Source organism: Aythya marila (genome assembly GCF_965140915.1).
Source record: "Aythya marila genome assembly, chromosome: 10".
Lineage (NCBI taxonomy): Eukaryota > Metazoa > Chordata > Aves > Anseriformes > Anatidae > Aythya > Aythya marila.
In genome coordinates, this window is record NC_139051.1 from 12,713,576 (window position 1) to 12,733,793 (window position 20,218).

Below are 20,218 nucleotides of genomic sequence, written 5' to 3' on the forward strand. Positions count from 1 at the left end.
GGGGGGGTGTGTGTGTGGGGGGGGCCGGGCGGCCATCTTGAGAGTGGCGGGCGGGACGCGGCTGGCAGGCTCTGGGGGCCCCCTCACGGCTCCCTCACGGCCCCTCCTGGTTTGTGGGGGAAATCAGCGGAGAAATGGGGTTTTGGGGGGTTAAAAAAAAGCGCAGTGGTTGCTCTCCGGGGGGTTCTGCCCTAAGGGGTCGGGGTTGGTGCGGGCTGTGGTGTGTGCCTGGGTGGGGGTGCCTGCTGGATTCCCCTCCAAGAGCAGTTTGTCCTCTTTAAACCCCTGCTGTAGACCCGTCGTTGAAAATGTGATAGATTTCACTTTTAAAATTTTATCTTCGGTTTTATTATTACACTTTTTTATTGCTCAGTATTCTTAATCGTGCTACAAACTGGCCTTCACAGCAATACAAGTGCCGTAGCACCACGGGCTCACGAGTGGCAAACACAACCTCTAAGACAGACAGCCTGGGGTCTGAGGTAGGTGTCCTGGTACAGGAACCTTGGGGTTGTCATTAATCCATCACAGATGTTGCCACCAGCTTCTGTTCGTGTTTTTATACTTCTGACGCCTCAAAGAGTTATTCCTGGGGTGAGAAGATAGAGGTGAGAAGAGCGGTGAGAATCTCCAACCACCGTGAAGATTTCCAGCACCCTGGTATTTTAGAAGAAAACCAGGTCTTTTGTTGTTTCAGTCCCCAGGAAACTTAGACTCAAACCAAAACAAACAAACGAACAAAAAGAACAAACAACAAGAACAAAAAAAAAGAGAAAAAAAAAAGAAAAAAAAAAAACACCGCCAAAGCCCCAATCACTTCATAAATGTTAACTGAATTTTTCCTTCCGTAGTCTCCAGAACGGTTTGCTTCAGAATAAGATTGCCCTCTTGTGGACAAACACCAGTAAGTCTGGGAGCTGTTGTCAGAGGGCTGTTCACATGTCAGACACGTTCAATTATTTTACGTGCATGTGTGATTTAGTCAGTGAAATAAAAGTCTTCTCTGAGATAACTTGCTCTTACCGCTTGTTTCCTACGGCTCACCGTTACAGGTTTTGACATCTAGCCTGGTTCACCCCTTCATATTGTGATCTGATCGGCCTGTCAGAATGATTCACTGAGCTTTACTCTGGAATGGATGCGAGATTTTAACACTGGAGCTTAGGGAGACCCAACAGAAGACACATTCATTACTTCAGAGGGTCTCGGGGTCAGCTACTCCATTACAGGTCAGTTCGAAACCTACAATCGATTTTAATGTAATGAAAGATTTCAGAGAAGTTCAGAACAGCATGCCTCTTGCACACTGTAAACTGCATGATGAAAGCCTGGATTATCTCATGTGGGCCCAGAAGATGACTCACCAATACCATCATAAGACAATTTACTTCAAAACACCTACAATACTTAGCCAAGTTTTAGAGTTGTATAACACCGTGGGTTGTTGATTTGATATTTTGTCACTCCCTTTTTATTCTTTCTTCTGCCTTTCTTCCCAATCATTGGAGCTTAGTTTGTCAGTTTATACGAAGCTGGAATTTATCTGGCAGGATAATTGGATCTCCTAGCAAAATGTCACATTAGGTAGGAAGTATGGATGATGCCCTTGCAAAACTAGTTAATAGAAAAAAGGCTTAATTGCTGCTTGAGTAATATTGATCAAATGCAGTCATTCTACCTATGCATTTCTATATTAGGTACCACTGTAACCTGCACAATACAAACAGTCCCACGCTCGCATTTGCTCAGATGGGTGGATGTTAATTTCCTAGAGATGTTTCTGGAAACAATGCTACTCAGGTGAATAAATTTTTGTTGGACTCTGCTGGGAGCGATGATCCTCAGTGGGTGACAGTTATGACTGAAGGCCTGTGCAGAGAACTCGTGTCCCACAATTTGGCATCTCTTTATGGGCTCTTGAAGCTAAACGTGATGCTCTGGAGTCCCTGCGATTATCTCTGAGATTATCTTCTGAGATTGTGTGTAATCTCAGAAGTGGTGGTGGAAGGGACAAACGCAAGGCTAGCTTGACCATGGCTTTGTCTAGCCAAATCCTGAAAGGCTCCTAGCTCAGAGACCACAGCTTCTCTGGGCAGCCTGATCCAGAGCTGTGCTATGGTCACTGTAAAGAACATTTTGCTCACATCCAGCGTGAGCATCCTGAGTCACAAATTGTGGCCATTTAATACTTTCTGCCACTACCGAGAAGGTTTCATCTCCGTTGTCTTCATAACTACCTTTCAGGTAGTAGTAGCTGCTGTCAGATTGCTTCTAAGTTGGTTCTCAGCCTGCCCTGATCCACAGAGATCCTGCCCCAGCAGCAAAACCTCGTACTTCTTGCTGAGCGTTGTGAGGTTTCTGTTGGCCCTGACCTAAAGTTTATCATCATGGTGCCTCTGGAAGGTGTTCCCACTATTCAGTATGTCAGCGCTTTCCCTAAATTAAGTCAGCCACAAAGTTACTGAAGAAGCACTCTTCGGTAACTGTGCCTCCAGCTAACTAATTAATTGTAGTTTTATATATATAAAATACATATATACACAAATATAATATATAGAATATATAATTAGTTCTAATTACTAAATACTTAGTGCCCTCAGGTTACTAATAAAGCGATGGGGCGACACAAATCCCAACAGAGACACAGGTCTTCCCTGTTCATTACCGGCTGTCATCTGGACAGAGAATCACTGATGGCTGCGCTCCGAGCCCAGTGGCTGAGCTATTTTTCAGCCAGCATAACAGGGCATTTACCCAGCCCAAACTTCTTCAGCTTGCTAATGAGTGTGGTGTCAAAAGTCTCACTGAAGTCAAGGTAGATCACATCTGCTGCTTTCCACTTTCCCCACAGCCTGTCATCTCAGCCTAGAGGGCAGCTGTAATTGTCATCCTGACTGATTAATATTCCTGGCTCTTTCTCCTCATGTTACTTCCACCTAAGGAGCTCATTTTTTTTTTTGCTGTTAATCCCAAAGACTGTGACCTTGTATTTTGCAGTACTGAATTTTGACCCTTTTCAACCGTTTCAGTCCTCAAGGCAGGCAACTTTTTTCCTTCTCTAGAATACTATGATCCTTCCCCAGGTTTTAAATGACTCTCAACTGTGATTGTGAGTTGACTCAGAATAGGGAGTTTGAGAAATTGCAGCATGAAAGGAAGTAGACTTGGCATGGACTTGGCTTCAGGGTAGGACCGTTCTGCATTGAGCTACAGAAGGATTTTTTTAGTGAAAAATTTTTCTTCCGTACAATCCCCAGTGCAAGGGAGAAACATTTCCAAAAGGTATGTAGGGAGTGAAGGGAGTGTGACCTAGAAAAACTAGTAAGATGCATATGTCAAATACAGTTAATTTTTTTACTAATGATACTGATCTATATATATAAAATGCTGAACAGAACACTTACTTCTCTGTGTTTGGCCTTAGGCTACATTCCTCATCAAAGGCAAAGAAACCCTGTTGACACTTCTCGTGGTGAGTAAATCAGTCATAAGAGCACCAGATTTCTTTTCCAAGAAACATACAGAAAAATGTATATTGGAAATTAGGACTCCTGTTTTTTTCCCCAGAGCTGAGCATATTCTTGAAACAAAGGTGCTCAGACTCCTTCCTTTCTCCCCTGCCTGCCTAGCAAACTTTCTGTGCAGCTGGTCTCATGGCACTTCTTTTGTCCACCATCTTCCTCTTTCCCAATGAACCCTGAAGGAGCACCATGGTGATTAGGGGCAAAAGGACTCTGCACCCCATCCCTGCACACCTACGTGTGTGCTGGACTCTTTGTAGCAGACCGGTGAGCAGCTGGTCCATCCTAGACATGTGCTCTTTTACAAAGTGGGAATGAGGCAGCATGGTAATTTTATGCAAATCCATGTGCAGATTAAAAAATTAATCAAATTCTGAAATTTTCATTTAAAGAGATTAGTCTCGAAAAATCCCCCATCTAATCCTCCCCAAATAGTCGCTTGGAACAAACCTTCACTGCTTTGTTTTCCTCCTGGGTTCAGTGCATCTCCTAGAAAATTTTCTTGTGATGCTTTCGGGACCATCTGGAACAGCAAGTTTGAGTTGGAGCAGGGCTCAGCAGGCAAATTAAATATGATATATCAAATGATAGAGGAGATGTGTCAGTAAGTGGGGACATGGGAGTTGAGCGCAGTAAAGTCGGTGAACGCAGTACGCTGTGCTGTACTTCATAGGTAAACTCCCACGGCAGTGCATGAAAAATGGAAGCAGTAAGCCTCGGTGAGTCTAACGGTAATTTACATACCAAGAGGCCAGAAGAAAGTCATGTAGCAAGTAAAACGAGTAGCGAGAGACACCGTTAAAACTTGCTGTATCTGGAAGTTTACTACAGTAACAAAGATGTAATCTGTCTTTTACAGCCTGAGCTCAAAATTATCCTCAAACAATGGGGGTTTGATCTAGTGCCATCTCAGATTTTTTTCCAGTCCCCTCAGGGCTTTTGGAGTCAGCTCGGTACGGGATGGGCCAACCACCAATCATTGCCACTCCAAAGGAAAACCATAGAAGTCCTGATGACATTAGAAATAAACTACCTTAGAACACTGAAGATCTCAATTAAATCATATGTCCCAGAGCGTTCATAGACGGCATCCTCACATCTTGCAGCACGTGAAACTGGGGCTGTGTGGCTGAATCAGCCTGCAGCAAGCCCAATTGCCCCAGCTTTAAGAAAACCCCAAGCCCGTGCCGCAAACCCTTGAATAAACCTCTGACCATAGCACCCAGAATAATTCAGCTCTGCTCAGTGATGGCAGACTAGTCCCTAGAAGGGAATATTTTCCCACCTTTCAAATACCTGCCATGCAGTCTGGCACTGGCTCATTTTTCTCACTGCATAGGCAGCTCGTTTGTGAACTCTTTTCCTCCCCAGTGTGACTCCAAGCTTATGGCTTCGACTGTTCCCCTCTGTGCCCATGCTTTTGGTCTCATGCCACCATCCAATTTACCTGGCAGCTTGCCATGTGTCTGCCCCTGGTGCTGGCTTGTTTCTGTCTCCTTCTGACTTTGGCTCCTAGCCTGCAGAATTGCTTTAATTAAAAAGTTAATGAAAGGTAATGCAAACGCGTGTTTTGCCTCTGTTTTATCACGGTGCAGCTCCTCTCCCAGAGAAGGTGAAAATGAGGAGCTAGGGTTTTGCTGCTTTTTGTGGAAAGAATTACCAGTGGAAGTTTCTACAGTCTTAGGAGGAGTCCTATGAAGAAAAAGCTTATAATGGTGGTGCGTGCAAACAAGTATGTTGATGGTGACCATTATTCGCCAATGAAAGCTGAGGAAGTTTTCATTTAGAGGGGATTGATCTAAGCCCCTTCCAGTCTGGCAGCTCTCTTTGTAACAGGTAATTCTCAACATCATTTTCCTCCTAAGATTAGTGCAATCTTGTGGAAAACTTTCTAAAAGCCTTTCTAAATATACCGTAATGCCAAAAATGTCCCAGGCAGGGACAAAGAGAAGGTGAAACCTCAGCCCCGCTAGTGCCCATAGTGTGACTGTATATACAGAGAGAAGAGGGCTAGTGCATCCCCATGTGATTTCCCTGAGAAACTGGAAAATTGAGGTTACTACATGAAGCAACGTAGGTCATATCATAAGCCCCTTTTTCCAGCCCAGATTCCTCCTAGCCAGCCGTGGGAAGGGGAGTAGTAGCAGTAACTGGCAGTTACACCATTTCTATACCCTCCATCCACAGAGGTAATCTGCGAGCTGCCATTTCGATTATTTTTCTTTCCTATGCTGTCTCTCCCTGGGTGCGGGGTGATACTCGGTTCTCTTGATCTTGTTAAAAAAAGCCCTGGTAAAATGAGTAGGAGTTTTTATTTTTTTAATATCTACACTGGATTTCATAGCTCTGATTTATAGCTGTTCCCTGATGACATTTAGTACCTGGTGCCTGAGACCGTATAAATAAATTACATAAAAATGGATTCATGACATCATTAGTAGCACCCCCATTCCAAGGGGAGCCTCCAGTGAGCCTGCATGTCTAATCAGAGCTGACAGGGAGCAGAATTACACACGGAGACCTCCAAAGCTGATGGGTCTGTGCCAAATTCAGCTCTCCATTGTATTGATGTAGTTGGATAACCCCTGAATGCAAGGAGATTTGCACCAGATTTATTCTGCTTTTACACCTGTGCGCTGAGGTCGGTATCAGTGATGGTGTGCCTTAAAATCTTCAGAAGCAGTGCAAAGACATGCACTGCCTTCAACAGACTCTGGATCAGACCTTGATGGTTAAATTATAATCTGAGTTCAGAGTGCAGAAAACACATTACATGCCTGCTGTTGTAGTGAAATGCTTTCCAGACCAGAGCAAGCATTAGCAGTATGCACACAAGTGCTAGATGAATTAAGCTGGCATTTATTTTTTCATCTCCAGTAGGAGAGGATTGCTTTTAAACGACTCACGCCTGCTGTGTCATGTCTGGAGTTGGAGCTGAGAGGAGCCGCCGGCAGGGTACATGTGACAGGATCCGCAGTTGCAGGTCTGGTTGTACTCAATTCCCCTGGTCTTCAGGGTCAGCCATGCACAGAAACATCAAGGCAGAGACAGAGCCTGTTAAAAGCTTTGGGGTTTTATTTTCTTAAACTTGCCTGGCTCTATTTAGGCCTTTTTTTTTTTTTTCCCAGCCTTCTCTGTAAACACTGTATCACAACTCGGACAAGGTGACCTGGAGCATGATGCACCTCTTGTTTTCTAACACCTTTCTCTGATTGCACTACGCTGCCAGGTGAATTAGAGACCTGCTGGGAAAGGAGATGCCAATCTCGGTTCCTGAGAGATGCATGGTTCACTTCACTGGTATTAGCACGGTTACTCAGGCCCTCATTGTGAGATGGCTGAGGCTCAGTGGTTTAAACTGCTTACAGCACCAGCTGCCATGAGATTTAGGAACCTAGGAACAAAGTGGTCAGTACACCTTCCCTTTCCCATCTCTTCTCATGATTGAAGAGACAGTCTGGAGCAGTATGTAAGGGGAGCTTAGATAGGTAGCTTATCTGCCCTGGGTTTTGCCTTTAAAACATGTTTCTCCTAAGCACTGAATCTTTTTTTTCTTTCTTCTCCATCAAACCTATGACTCACCATACTATGGTTTTGTCTGCGAGTCCTTTGTCCAATGGATTTCAGAGTGTGCCCAAGTTTCATTGCCTGAGAAGGTGCTTGGGTGGAGTTTTTCACCGAGCCTTTGGGTCTGTCCTCTGTCTTTGCAGCAAAGGCTGGTTTAGACCCAGAGGAGCTGTTGGGAAGCTTGTTGGCTTAATGATTAACACCTGTCAGTGCTAGGGGAGCGTTAGGACAAAGAGGCCTCTGAACTTGTGTGTTCTTGCAGAAAAGGAGCCAGACACTGGCCTTGTACTGAAACATATCCTTTTAGTAGAAATAGAATTAACTGGCAGGTAATTTGAATGGTTCTGTGATTAAGTGTGTTGCCAGGGCTGCCTCAGCTTCCTGGCACCCTTCCCTAATTGCCTGCACCATAATTGCCATGAGCTAGAGAGATGCAGATGACAAGGGTCTTTGGTTCTGGGAAACCAGCAACAAACTTGCTGCCAGTTAATGGAGGGAAGAAGTGCTGTGAGGGAACAGACACGTGCATGCAGGCAGGAGCTGCCTTTCCTCTGTCAGGATGACTGTTTGCCCTTGAGCAGCTGAGATTCTTCAGTCCATGCTCATATCTGCTGCGTGGAATTCTAATACTTGGTAGAGACTAGCTCAAACGGAATTTCAGAGACCCAGCTGGGAACTTTGCCTGGATACAAAGTCCTACCTGATCTCGAAATATGACTTTAATGCATAATGAGAGGACTGAAAAATAAAGGAGAATGGAGCCCTGTGTTAATTTGCTGTTTGCTGGGGAAACTTCATCACTGGTCTTTCTGTGGCCACCAGCAGCAAGGGATCCGGCAGCCAACAAGCACGTTGGTTTTGGGTTTGATTCTCCAAAGTCTGTACGTGGTACTCTGGGGGAAAATGGGGCAATGCACAGCCACAGAATGAGGTCAGCATTTGGCTAGCACATGGAAGGGAGTTTATGTAGTGAAAAGCTGTTCCACTCGGATGCCCTGCTCTCTCCGGGACAGAGAGCAGCCTCCATGGTTTGGAAAAGTGTCAAACACTGAGCACATCGAAATGATGGCTTGCCAGTGGCAAATTTACAATGACAGAGGAGCTGTCTGGCAGGGCTCACCTTCCCTGTGGGAGGCGATGAGATTGCAGGGGAACCACAAGCTGACAGGTAGTTTGAATGTGACACTGTCCTCTCCCTCCTGCCTGGGGAGAGGTTGGAAAAATTCAGTTGATAGGAGGAAATCTTAGGAGGAAACAGGAGCTAGCATTCCACGGGCCACGATTTGGCTTCCTTGCTCTCCCTGTAACCACCCTGTCTATTTTCCTAGTGAACAAAGTGTGAACAAAATGCTTTCCCTTGCAGGCTGGAAGGTGCTGTCTGCCTGAGCTCCTGAGGCCTCGTCAGCAAAGTGTGTGCAAGCCCACCCCGCCCAGGCAGCATGTCCCTTCGTGAGCACGCGCTGTCCCTTTTCCGCAGTGCGGTGGGCACTGTCCGGCCGGCCCCAATGCTGAAGAGGGCTGTGAAGCTGCAGGGAGACGGGTGCCCGCAGCTGATAGTGAAGGGCCGGGCTTTTCCCGTGAAGAGGAACCTGTACCTGGTGGGGTTTGGCAAGGCTGTGCTGGGGATGGCAGCAGCTGCAGAAGAGATCCTGGGGGACCACCTCATTCGGGGGATCGTCAGTGTGCCACTAGGCATCCAGGAGAGCCTGCAGCGAGCGGGAATGCAGTAAGGGAGCCTGTGACTGGGCAGTTTGGGTGGGGGTAAACTGCCAGGTTTGTCCTCTGGGGGATGTTGCTGTGAACCCTCTGAATCCTTTCCATCTGCCCTTGCTCTGTTGCACACCCTGTCCACCACACCCTGACCTTCAACCTCCATTGCTCCATCACATCCCAGTGACACCAGTGACAATTTTTTGCGTTGACTGCGCTGCCTCCCCAGCCCTGGGAAGAGATGCACAGCAAAGGCCACCTCCCTGTCCTGGTCACTTGCCCTTTCCCTCTGGTGCAGCCAGCTGACAGCCTGGCTGCCTGCGTAGGTGCTGGTGTCAGTGGTGTGATTGCCTTCCTTACCCCTCCAGGGAGATGCTGCTGAAGCCACACAGCAGAATCCAGGTCATCGAAGGCGCAAAGAACAACCTCCCTGACCCCGAGGCTCTGAGGGGAGCAGGTGCCATTCAGGAGCTGGCTCAGGGCCTGACAGCAGACGACCTGCTCCTCGTGCTCATCTCAGGTGGGGATCCCAGGGCATGGGTCCTGCTGAAGGCCCCTGTTGCTGCTGTAGTCCCTCCAGATGCGTGCCTGCATGTGGCTGTGCAGCACTGCTGTGCTGTGCCGGCCTTCGCAGTGATTTTTCCTCTCCCTTCTCCCACAAACTTTCCTCCAGGAATGCAGCAGGGGAGAGCAGGGGGCTGCCAGCTGCTGCAGAGGACGGGCTGCCTCCCAGCACTGCGGAGAGGCTGAGCTGTGCAGGCTGGGCCCACTGCTGTGAGACGCTGGCACACAGCTTGTCAGCTGCCCTCACCTTTTGGCAAGGGTGGCACTTTTTTCCTGCCCCTTCCTTACAGCTGCAGGTGCAGGCTTGGGAGAATCAGTGCTCGGCTGATTCACAAGCTCCGAATCTGCGTGGGGATGTGAGTCTGGAAGCTGAAGTTCGGGACTAGCCTCGGGAAGCACATTGCCACAGCCTGAGCTCAGCTGGGTGAATCAGGGCAAAAGCAAGCAGGGGGTTGGAGCAGATCTGTTGAAACCCCCTGGTCTCTGCTTGGTAATTTTCTCTATTTGCTTTGTGGATGCTGGAGCATGATCCAGCGCAGGGAGCGCAGTGCTGCTAGGCAGACACCCAAGTGGCTGGCAGCTAGCTGTGCTTGCTGGGGATTCCCTTGGGTTTCCTCCTGTCCTCTGGCTACCAACATCTCCAAGAGACTCCTCAGCCCTTCAGGGAGCCTGCACAGGATCTACCCGCGGCTGCAGCTCCCCGTGCACGTGCACTCCCACTCAGCAGCCGGTCCCCAACTGCTCCTGCCTCTCAGCTAGATCCCTGGCTATTGACTGAAACACAGGCATTTGCATTTGTTTTTCTTGCTCATCATGTTTTATTGATGCTGATTTGTCTCAAACCTCTGAGCAGGTTTTGCCTTTTGACGGTAGCTTTCGGTTGTACTTTTGTGCATGTTCACCCTCTGTTCAGATCTTGCTCTTTTCTGTTCTGTATCTTCCATCCATTTCACTTCTCCATTCTAGTCTTTTTTCTTGCCTTCTTTTCTGCATTTCCAATGCCCACGTGTATCAGTTGCACTGTCAGAATTCCCATCGATAAGACTGTCACCATGGGTGTGCTTTCTCTTGTTATTCTGTCCCCCTTTTCTTTCCTCCCAGGCTTTCCTCGTGTCCTGATGGAAAACGTGCTCAATCCCTGCCATCTCTTCTACATTCTAGGGGGTGGTTCAGCCCTGCTGCCTGCTCCCATCCCTCCCATCCTCCTCGAAGAGAAAGAGAAACTGACAAAGATGCTGGCTTCCAGAGGAGCTGCCATACAGGAGCTGAACACTGTCCGGAAGACTCTGTCCTTGCTGAAGGGTGGAGGGCTGGCCCGGCTCGCATATCCCGCACAGGTAACGGGGGTCTGCTTGTGCAGAGATCACCCGTCCGCCTTCAAACAATGGGTTAATCAACTCCCAGGGCTTTTTTCCTCACTGAGTGAACAATTGCATGTGTGGTGTTTTGGAACTGTGCCTCAGATTTCACTGAGGATCCCAACTCTCAGGGAGACGGGTGCAAGGAGGGGGATTCAGACCTGGCCATCCCATCACACCACTCAGCAGTCCCCAGCCCTCCCCCAGCAGCAGTTTGTGATGTGCTGGTGCATTGCTGTGCTGCGTCCCACGGCGCTTCCAGGCCAGCTCTGACCCTTAGCTCACCCAGGGGCTGTTTTCAGTGTGTGCCATCACTGGCACGTAGGCTCAGCCCGCACTAGGTTCTCAGCCTAAGAGCCAGCTGTTTTCTGTCATGATGGTCCAGCATCAAAAGACACTGTAGGTCTTTGGGTTCAAGGAGGGCAAGGTGACTCTCATGGGACTTTAAAACAAAAATGGGCCAAGATCTGCCTTAGCACAAGTGTAACTCAGAGCAGTGCTTACACCACGACACTGGCATGGTCACCTGCCTCTGCCTTCCAAAATAACCCACTGCCATTGCTCCTGGTAGGTGGTGAGCCTCATCCTTTCTGACGTGATCGGCGACCCCCTGGACATCATAGCGAGTGGGCCCACCGCTGCCAGCTCCCACAGCGTCCAAGACTGCCTTCAAGTCCTGGCCAAATACAACCTGCTGCAGAGCCTGCCCAAGTCAGTGGAAACGGTGCTCTCCAGCTCTCCCACCACACGCGCTACTCCAGAAGACTACTCCCACGTTTGCAACATCATCATCGGATCAAACACGCTGGCTTTGGACGAGGCCAAACGCCAGGCTGAGGGCCTGGGCTACGTGGCCCTGATTCTGAGCGCAGCAGTCTGCGGGGACATCGGCCACGTTGCTGCGCTGTACTGCCAGCTGATCAGGCTGCTCTGCCTGGGCTTTGCTGGCCTCGGAGAAGGGCCTCTGGGCAACGAGGTGAGGGGGAACCTTCTGCAGCTGGCAGCAGAGCTAGATATCCCAGGCTTGAACCTGGCCGAGTTTCTGCAGGCCCTCCGAGGATTAGGGCCTGAAAAGCCAGTCTGCATCCTTGCTGGCGGAGAAACCACGGTTCGGCTTCGAGGAAGCGGGAAGGGAGGAAGGAACCAGGAGCTGGCCCTGCGAGTGGGGCTGGGGCTGCACAGGGCACAGGGCGCTGAGGCCAGCAGCCCCCTGGGGAGGTGCGAGATCATCTTCCTCAGCGGGGGGACGGACGGGCAGGACGGGCCAACAGGAGCAGCAGGGGCCTTCTGCAGCCCGGAGCTGGTGGACGAGGCGTTCCAGGAAGGCCTCGATGCGGAGGCTTTCCTCAGCAACAACGACTCCTATACCTTCTTCAGCCACTTCGAACGCGGGCGTCACCTCCTGGTGACAGGCTTGACAGGCACCAATGTCATGGATATCCAGGCTGTTTTAATTAGACCCAAGGACAGAGCATGAAAGCTCCCTCTGCCGATATTCAGATGCGTTTAATTAGGACCAGGGGTAAATGAGGCAATAAGCACTGCAGACAAAACTGCTTAAATTAGGGCTAGCTGTCAAGTGTGCTAATATCTCTAATAGAAAGATTCCACTAATTAATCACGAGTGGATGTCCACAGCAAATGCACTGGGAACAGTCAAGCACTTGTAATTGGGATCTGAGAAAGGCAAGCAGTCACGTTGTGGACATGGAGGTTGCAGTTAGCACTTCTGAGAGCCACTGCTACTGTGACAGCTTCACAGAACAGAATAGAACGGCCTGGGTTGAAAAGGACCTTAAGGATCCTCTAGTTTCAACCCCCCTGCTCCATGCAGGGTTGCCAACCACCAGAGCAGGCTGCCCAGAGCCTCATCCAGCCTGGCCTTGAATGCCTCCAGGGATGGGGTATCCACAGCCTCTCTGGGCAACCTGTGCCAGTGCCTCAATGCCCTCCGGCCTTGTTGAACCTCGTTAGGTTCTCATGGGCCCACTTCTCCAGCCTGTCCAGGTCCCTTTGGGTGGCATCCCTTCCCTCTTGTATCAACTGCACCACTCAGCTTGGTGTCATCTGCAAACTCGCTGAGGGTGCACTCGACTCCGTCGTCTATGTCATTGATAAAGATGTTGAAGAGCACTGGTCCTAAGACTGATCCCTGAGGGACACCACTTGTGGTTTTTTGTTCGTTTGTTTGTTTTGTTGTTCTGGAATATAAATTTTTATTTAAAGCTTATAAATGACTTCAACACTGCAAATTCTGTTTCAAAACACAAACCACACACAGATATTTTCCATAACATTTAGGATAAAGATCATTGATAGCAGATCTCCCCAGATATATCATATCAGCTGAGAAGCATCAAGCAATCACACACAGATTTTTACCCTCTCCTGCAAAATACAATAGGCTCACATCTGCCTTGCTGTGTATTATTGCATTAATGCAACCCCAACATTTAGTACAGGGTGAAAGGGCCAGAAATAGAACCAGCAATTAAACCATCAGCTCTCTTCCCAGCCCAACATTGTTCTCTGCACATGTGCCAACTGCTGGGCTGTGCTACTATTGCCTGCAAGTGTCACGAAAAGCTTCAAGTGTTCGGAAATCCCTCCACACGGGCAGCAGGCCATCCTGCAGGAACTTCCTGCAGCGCTGGCACGGAGCCTGGAACAGCTTTATGTAACTTCTTAACCAGGTCATGGAAGACCTGACCACCACATCGGGCATCCAAGGCAGCTGGTAGGGCAACAGAGCAGTGGTCGCATGATCCATCACCTTCTGAAACACCTGGTAGTTGGATTTGGACCGTATGTCAAGTTGCCATTGGTATAGACATTTTCACTGTAGCCTTTTACTATTGCCCGGTCAATGAAGAAGCTCCGTGTCACTACTGTGGCTTTTAGCACTTTTCCTAGGGTAACTAGAAGCATTGGCCCCATTTGGCTGGGATAGCCGGGTAGTCCTTTCAGGGAACATCCTGTCAATGTGACAGAGCACATCATCGACACATCGAGGAGGTAAGATGAGAGTTGTTGCCTGGGTTTTCGGTCTGTGTTTTGCAGATGCTCCCCTCTGGCTGACCCAAGTCTCTGCTGGCTCAAAAGGCCAGGTGCTGGCCCTGCACGGTACTGCAACTTATTGACCATTTGTAGGCTTGAAGAAGTTTGCTGTAAAGAGGCCGTTTGTCCTGAACAGGATCTAGGCTCAGCAGTCCACTGTTGTGCAAGGCACAGTTCTTAGTTTACCAACTGGATTGCTCAGACACTGCAGCTCACCCAGGTTGTGGCTGAGGGAGCGCAGGCTCTCCTGGAAGGCGGCCCCAAAGCCCTTCTTGCATCCCTCCAGCATCTCCTTGTTCCACATGCCAACCTTCAGGCAGTCAAAGACTCTTTCCATGCTGGAGCACAGTGCCTGGATGGTGGCGATGGCCTGGGAGGCCTCTAGGTTCACCCTGGGGCTCAGCACCCCATGTGCCATCTTATCCTGGACCCAGCCGGCCTCCCTCCACTCCACAGCATGGCGAGGTTGTGGTTAAAAGACATGAAGAAAGCAAGACCATGGCTTGGCTGCTGGGGAGAGCCCCCACTGTGGCTTTTGCAACCCCCGCTGATCCCAGGAGAGCTTCCGTGCCAGCGGTGTGTATGTTAAGAGCTTTCACGGCGATGTTTTCCAACCGGCCGGAAAACAGTCACGCATCCAGCCCGAGCCAGTGACCTTTCTTCTGTGCTGAGGCAGAAGTCGCTGTCACTCTGATTAACTCTGCTAATTCTGCAGAACAAAAGGCAAGGAAACCTTCACACTCAGCTCTCCTGACCCATGCTGCTGAGCTGATCAAAGGGCAGAGCTGCCGGAGCCTTGCTTTGACGGGGAGCTGCTCCACCACACACAGGAGAACGCCGTGGTTATCACAGAGCAGCGATGAGATGGCTTTCCCAGGACACGGAGCCCACGGTAGAGCTGAATTTTAGAAGGGCTCTGCCTGTAGCAACAGGCATGGCGATGGTTTTGGCTCGCTATTCAAAGGACTTCAGCTCAGCAGCCAGTCTGACCCAACACGTTCAAGTCCTTTTGAAAAACCTGCCTATTTGTCACAGAGCCTAAGTGGAAGCTGAGCTCCTTTGAAAATCCAGCCCTAATTTAATAGGACACGCTTGACTCAGACTCTTCCCAGACAGACAAGCCTACTGCATGTGGCTGATCTAATCTCGTGACATAAATACACCGTCCTGCCAGCGCTGCGAGTAGCGGTGTCATTGAGCAGCTGCTACACAGCAGCACTGAGCCGCTCCGAGATGGATTGGAGGGTGGGTTTCTGAGCAGGATGCGACACCTCCTGCTTTGTTTTTTGTTTTTTTAAGCCAGTATCTCACAAGTAGGGGTTTCAGCAGGGCTGCCGTGGGAGCCAGCCCCTTCCCCTCCGTATCAGTGCCAGGCTGGCTGCTGGACTGACAGGACCACAGCCAGAGCCAGGATCAGTCCATGCTCACAGCCCAGGGGAAGCGCCACGGCACAAGCCTGGAGATTTCAAACCCCCAGTCATTCCCCTGGTGTTGAAACACATCCCCACATTGTGCTCTGAGCCTGAAGGCCTTCTGCAACACGCCTGAACTCGCTGGTGCTGGCAGACGGCATTGAGGTCTGCTGGAAGAGACCTGCACTGCTGTAACGCTGGGTGATGATGGCAGGGGAGAAGCTGCTCCATGCTGTCAATTTTCTCCAGAGGTTGCCAGTGGGCTTCAGATCATTTGGCTTTTGCTGCGTGCCCAGCGTGCCAGCACCGCAGGGGCACCGACACGAGTAGCTTTACAGCCAAAAAGGGGTCTGGGGCCAGATGCTGCTGCGGTGCAGTCCTCAGTGGCTCCAAATCCAGCTCTTCCCAGCACAGAAGTGCCACAGGCCTTGTGTGCCAGCTTGGGGACACCACCACGGACCCAATGTATCCCCGTGCTCTGCCCGCAGCCTTCCACATCACTGAGCACCGTGCTAGTCCTTGGAGCTGCTGCTTGTGCTGTGCTGCACTCGAGTTCAGAAGACCTTGGGTGAGCGCTTGCTGGCTTCTCCTGGGAAATGCCTATGCTGGTAACGCCGCGCGTACCCCGAGCAGTGTCCTTGCTTTCTGAACAGTGGCTTTTCACTAACGATTAAAAGGAGTTTGCAGCGGTGGGGAGAGACGGCTGATAAAAGGTTTGTTGAAAGGCTGGAACTGTTTGAAGTGCGTTTCACATCTACATTCGCTTGGCCTCCACACACGGTTTTATTCTTGTTCCTTCTCTTCTAATGAGGAGATAACAGGACAGGGGAAGGTTGACCAAGGACACCCAGGTTACAGAGACACTCTTCATCTTCTCATGTTTCTACCTGGAGACGTTGAAGCTTTTTTTTCCTGACTGATTGCTTGAGTGGGCCATATCCATCTGTCCAGGGAGGAAGGCGCTCTGCAAGACATGACTCTCTTCAGTGTGTGCGTCCCTTACAGACAAGGCATCATTTTATTCCTCTAGAGGATGGTAAGCACAGAATCGCACGTTAATGCTGCCACCCTGACCAGTGTTTCCTTTGCTGACAGAAGACCCCATGCACAAGGCAGCCTAAATTTGTGCTGCGCTGGTCAGGGGTTGCAAGGATTTGTTCGTTAGCAGGTGCATCCGAGGATACAGAGCACCACTTACCTGCCAGGCACCGCTTTGTCTCTGGGTTGTTGCAGCCTGCCAGGAGCAATGGCTTTGCAGGTGGGGACCTGGGGCTGTTCCTGCCCTGGATGGGACACCGGCGTCACTTGAGCCTGCCTTGGGAAAGGAAGAAGCCAAGGGTGGGACTGGTTGCAGTGAGTGATTCCACCACAAGAGCCGTGCTGGGGCCAACTCCTCGCCATCCTGGCTCCAGGGTGCAATGTGCCTAAGGAGACAAGTCACAGAGCGCAAGGACACCACGAGCTGCTTGGTTTTGATGCTCCCAGTCCCTGCCCTTTTCACCTGAAAAGCAAATCTCTTCTACGCCAGCTTCTGGGCCAACAGCTCCCTGCTCTCATCCCCATGCGGGAGACATGGGGACAGCTGTCATAAAAAAGCACAGGCAAAGGCGAGAGCAAAGCTGGGGCATACGTGTACAGGGTGGGCTTGCTCTCCAAAGTGGGCTGCTTGTAGCCAAACAGCGCTAATGGCCAGGAGAAGTAACTGTGTTATTAACAGCGCAAGCTTTTGGCAGTAAATTAAAAATCTTGGCTGCTGCCCTTGGCTCTGCTCTTGCCTCTTAGGAGACATTAATATCACAGCTCCCCAGCATTCCCATTATCACTTCATTAAGGATCCAATAATGATAAATGTGGATGGTTTTATTTTGCGCAGGGCCTGATTAATGGCTAATATTTCACTAGGTGTTAATGGGGCCCTTCCTTTATGAAGTGATCGGAAGGGGTCTGCCTTTAATCTCCTCCACAAGCTGGGTAATTTCCACTATTTTCGCTAATGTGACAGATTTAATGCAAACCTTTAAAGAGCGGTGGCGGCCTCTTGAGAAACTTTGAGGAGTGCTGCATTTGGGGCAGCCCTCACTGCTGCAGCCGTTCCCCAGCTTCTTCCTCCTCCTCCTCCTTTCCCTCCACCTCCTGCATCCTCGGTGATGAAGCACAACCACGTCAGAAAGCCACTGGCAACCCCGGGAACCCTGGGTGCAGGATGGAGCTCAGGCTGGCTTCGGTGGCTCCTCCGAGGCCGTCTCCACAGTGCACGGGCTGCTCTCCGCTGTAGGACCCCAGCGTATTGCACGGCTTCAATCCCTATATGAGGCAGGATGTATAATCACATAGGAATAAAAAGCCATACAAGACGGTGAGGTGCTCCACGCCGGCAGGGCTCCAGGCCGTTTCCTCTGCAGCTGGTGGCTGGGATCAACCCAGGGAGCCCCCCGGGCCCTGTCGCGGGGAGGCAGAGGAGCCCTGTGTTAAACAGAAGAGAGGTGGCATTTCGGTCGGGCAGGGGACAGCAGCTGGAGGGGGAGTCCTGCAGGGCGCTGGTGCTTGCTCCCAGCTCTCCCAGCTAGCAGGGGCCCCATCCCTGCATGACTGCCCCCTTGGAGCTGGTTCAAGCATCACCGTTTTGTCCCAGAGCCTCACCATCCTGCGTCTGCTTGTACCACCGCCATCCCCGGGCTTTTTCAGCTCCAAGCATCCCCCCAAATTGCAAACGCGCGGTGGGGAGAAGGGGGTCTCACGTGCAACCAGCCCCCTCCAAACAGAGCATCCCTGCCCATCCCTCTGCTGTCTCGCCGGGGAGAAGATGAGCGAGCAATTTCCAGTCCCACGGGCGGAGCGAGCCGTTCCAGGGAGCTGTCAGCGCCCGGCGCACGCTACTGTCAGAGCGCAAATCCCCTGGCAGCCCATTAGGAGCAGCTCCAGGCTGCCTGCAGGAGCTCTTGACAGGAGGCCAGACACCGGCGCGAACAAACACAGCTTCTCCACTAAGAAGGTGGACGTGGGTGGAATGAAACCAGGGATCACTTCCCCCGGTCGCGGCTGTTTGATGGATGCTTAAGGAGTGGCCGCTGCGGGCAGGACCAGAGCGAGCCCTGGGGGCACCGCGGTGCAGGCTCCCCGAGACCGTGGAAACCCATCCAGGCAACGCTGGGGAGAAGCACTGAGGCCAAGCGGGGGCAGCAGAAAGGATTTGCCTCTCCTTTCTTCCTGCCTCTCCCTGGGAACTGCTCACATCCCGGCATCGATTCGGGCAGCCACAGGAGGGGAGAGCTGGGGCTAAAAGCACAGGGTGGCAGCAGAAGAGAGCAGGCGGTGAGCGCAGCCTCATGCAAGGTGGCCCTGACGTACTGGGGAGGGCAAAGCTCCTTTTAGCCAGAAAAGCAAATGAACCCTCAGCTTCCCAAACCTCTTTTGCTTCTCCTGGCTGATGACACTGACCTGGCACTGCTGTGCAAAGCACTAGGATGCATCAATAATCAAAAGCACCCCCAGAAACCTTCCTCCATCCCAGGGCTGGGGTCTGTCCCAAGGCCAGGAGCAGCTCAGCGGGTCGTGGTGCCGCAGCAGCCAGTCCAACCGTGCACGCGTGGTGGGTGCTGCTGGGCCCCTGCTCGCTTCTTCTACGCCTCCGAACAAAGTCAGCAAGGCAGGGGCTGTTGTGTGATGAATTGTAAGGAGAGATGCAGGCGTGAATCACCGTACCCAGGTTGGGTAAGAACACCGATGGTGCTGTGTTTGGGAGTAATTACTCTCCACGAGCATGTGAATCATTAGGTATAATTGCCCTAATAAATAAAAGTGAGATAACTTCAGTCTCTAGCCTGATCTGTAAGAGCAGCGCAAGTTACTGTCAGGGCGAGCCTGATAAAAGAAAACCAGGAGGAGAGGGAAAACAGAAAGAGCTGAGCTTCCAAACCTGGGGCACCATGGAACTGTCCTGCACCCACTGAGGCAGCAGCACCGAACGGGGCCTGCCCGGTGCCCACTGGGGTTCAGCAGCAGGAGATTTTCTGGCCCTGGATCAGGTTTGGCTGGGCCAGAGCCGTCCCACCAGTGCCAGCACCCACCGAGGTCTGGAGCTGGGGCACAACTTCTCCAGGCAGAAGTTTTCTCCACTGCAAAAACGCCATCGAATCGTAGAATCATTCAGGTTGGAGAAGACCTCTAAGGTCACCTGGTCCAACCTTTAACCCAGTACTGAAGTCCCCACTGCACCGCACTCCTGAGTTCTGCACCTGCACGTTTCTTGAACACCTCCAGGGGTGGTGACAACTGAGTTAAAAAGGCCTGTATTTGGGGGTGGTAGCGGGGTTACTCAAACAAAACCGTTTCACTTCTCCCCTGGGGAATGCTGGAACGAAAAAGAAAAACCCACCCCACTCTAAGATGACATTTTGAAACGAAGCAGGAATTTTCTTCTCCACTTAAAATGTCATCACAGACTTTTGCTTAAAAAAAGAAGCCTTCTCAGAGTGACATTTTAAGGGGAAATGTTGACTTAAAACCAGAAAGAAACCCCCCAAACCACGCAATGAAACATTTTAAGCTGCAATGAGCCTACTTGCAGGCAAATCAATATTTTTGCCGAAAAAAATAAAATATTTCAAGGAAATACAGATCCTTGGCGGATTGAATTTCCCATGGGACAAAACCAGCCTCGCTCTGCCCAGCCCTGAGGAAGCAATACTTCTCTGCGTTCAGCCCACAAGGAGAAGGAGCAGCAGCAGCATCTCCCTTCCCAGGCAAGCATTTTTTCCCCAAATTCCTGCCTGGCAGAGGGAGACAACCTGGTGCCCGTGTGTCACCGATGGCACAGATCCTGCTGTCATCAAGCAGGGTCTGTCTGCATCCCCAGCCCTGCCCAACCCAGCTCCAGCTCTGCCCAGAGATGCTCCAGGAGACCCAAATGGACCGAGCAGAGCCCAGAGCCACGCTGTGCAGCCCCTTCTGCTGGGGGAGGCCCGGCCAGCAGCAATCCGTGCTTCGGCTCTCCCCGTGCCGCAGTTATCGCTGCCTGGCTCGTGGTTTT

At 50.9% G+C, this 20,218-nt stretch overlaps 2 protein-coding genes across 9 annotated transcripts; one reads left to right on the forward strand and one right to left on the reverse strand.

Moving 5' to 3' along the window:
• Nucleotides 1-57: 57 nt before the first annotated feature.
• GLYCTK (glycerate kinase) lies at nt 58-12,944 on the forward strand. Of its 8 annotated transcripts, none has more exons than XM_082768488.1 (11): nt 58-109; nt 408-482; nt 852-904; nt 1,053-1,229; nt 3,425-3,472; nt 5,117-5,357; nt 6,399-6,504; nt 8,452-8,814; nt 9,167-9,318; nt 10,524-10,699; nt 11,292-12,944. In XM_082768488.1, the coding sequence occupies exons 8-11, from the start codon at nt 8,528-8,530 to the stop codon at nt 12,195-12,197; spliced, it is 1,521 nt and encodes a 506-aa protein (XP_082624614.1). In that variant the 5' UTR covers nt 58-109; nt 408-482; nt 852-904; nt 1,053-1,229; nt 3,425-3,472; nt 5,117-5,357; nt 6,399-6,504; nt 8,452-8,527; the 3' UTR covers nt 12,198-12,944. The 8 variants fall into 8 exon arrangements, with proteins under 8 accessions (XP_082624614.1, XP_082624613.1, XP_082624618.1 ...); XM_082768490.1 differs by having other exon boundaries at nt 93-109; nt 374-482; XM_082768487.1 differs by lacking the exon at nt 852-904.
• Nucleotides 12,945-13,280: 336 nt separating this feature from the next.
• LOC309881943 (mediator of RNA polymerase II transcription subunit 27-like) lies at nt 13,281-14,195 on the reverse strand (the record flags this gene model as incomplete). Its single annotated transcript, XM_082768505.1, is given in 6 exon segments — nt 13,281-13,537; nt 13,540-13,648; nt 13,650-13,798; nt 13,801-13,860; nt 13,863-13,958; nt 13,961-14,195. Coding segments are annotated over 6 exon segments (906 nt in total).
• Nucleotides 14,196-20,218: the final 6,023 nt, after the last annotated feature.

Excerpts from the sequence above, each read along its gene's own strand:
- GLYCTK (XM_082768488.1), top strand. The coding sequence starts at position 8,528 with ATGTCCCTTCGTGAGCACGCGCTGTCCCTTTTCCGCAGTGCGGTGGGC. Across the intron at positions 9,319-10,523 it reads GCTCCTCGTGCTCATCTCAG|GGGGTGGTTCAGCCCTGCTG; the intron begins GTGGGGATCCCA and ends TCTACATTCTAG. Across the intron at positions 10,700-11,291 it reads GGCTCGCATATCCCGCACAG|GTGGTGAGCCTCATCCTTTC; the intron begins GTAACGGGGGTC and ends TGCTCCTGGTAG.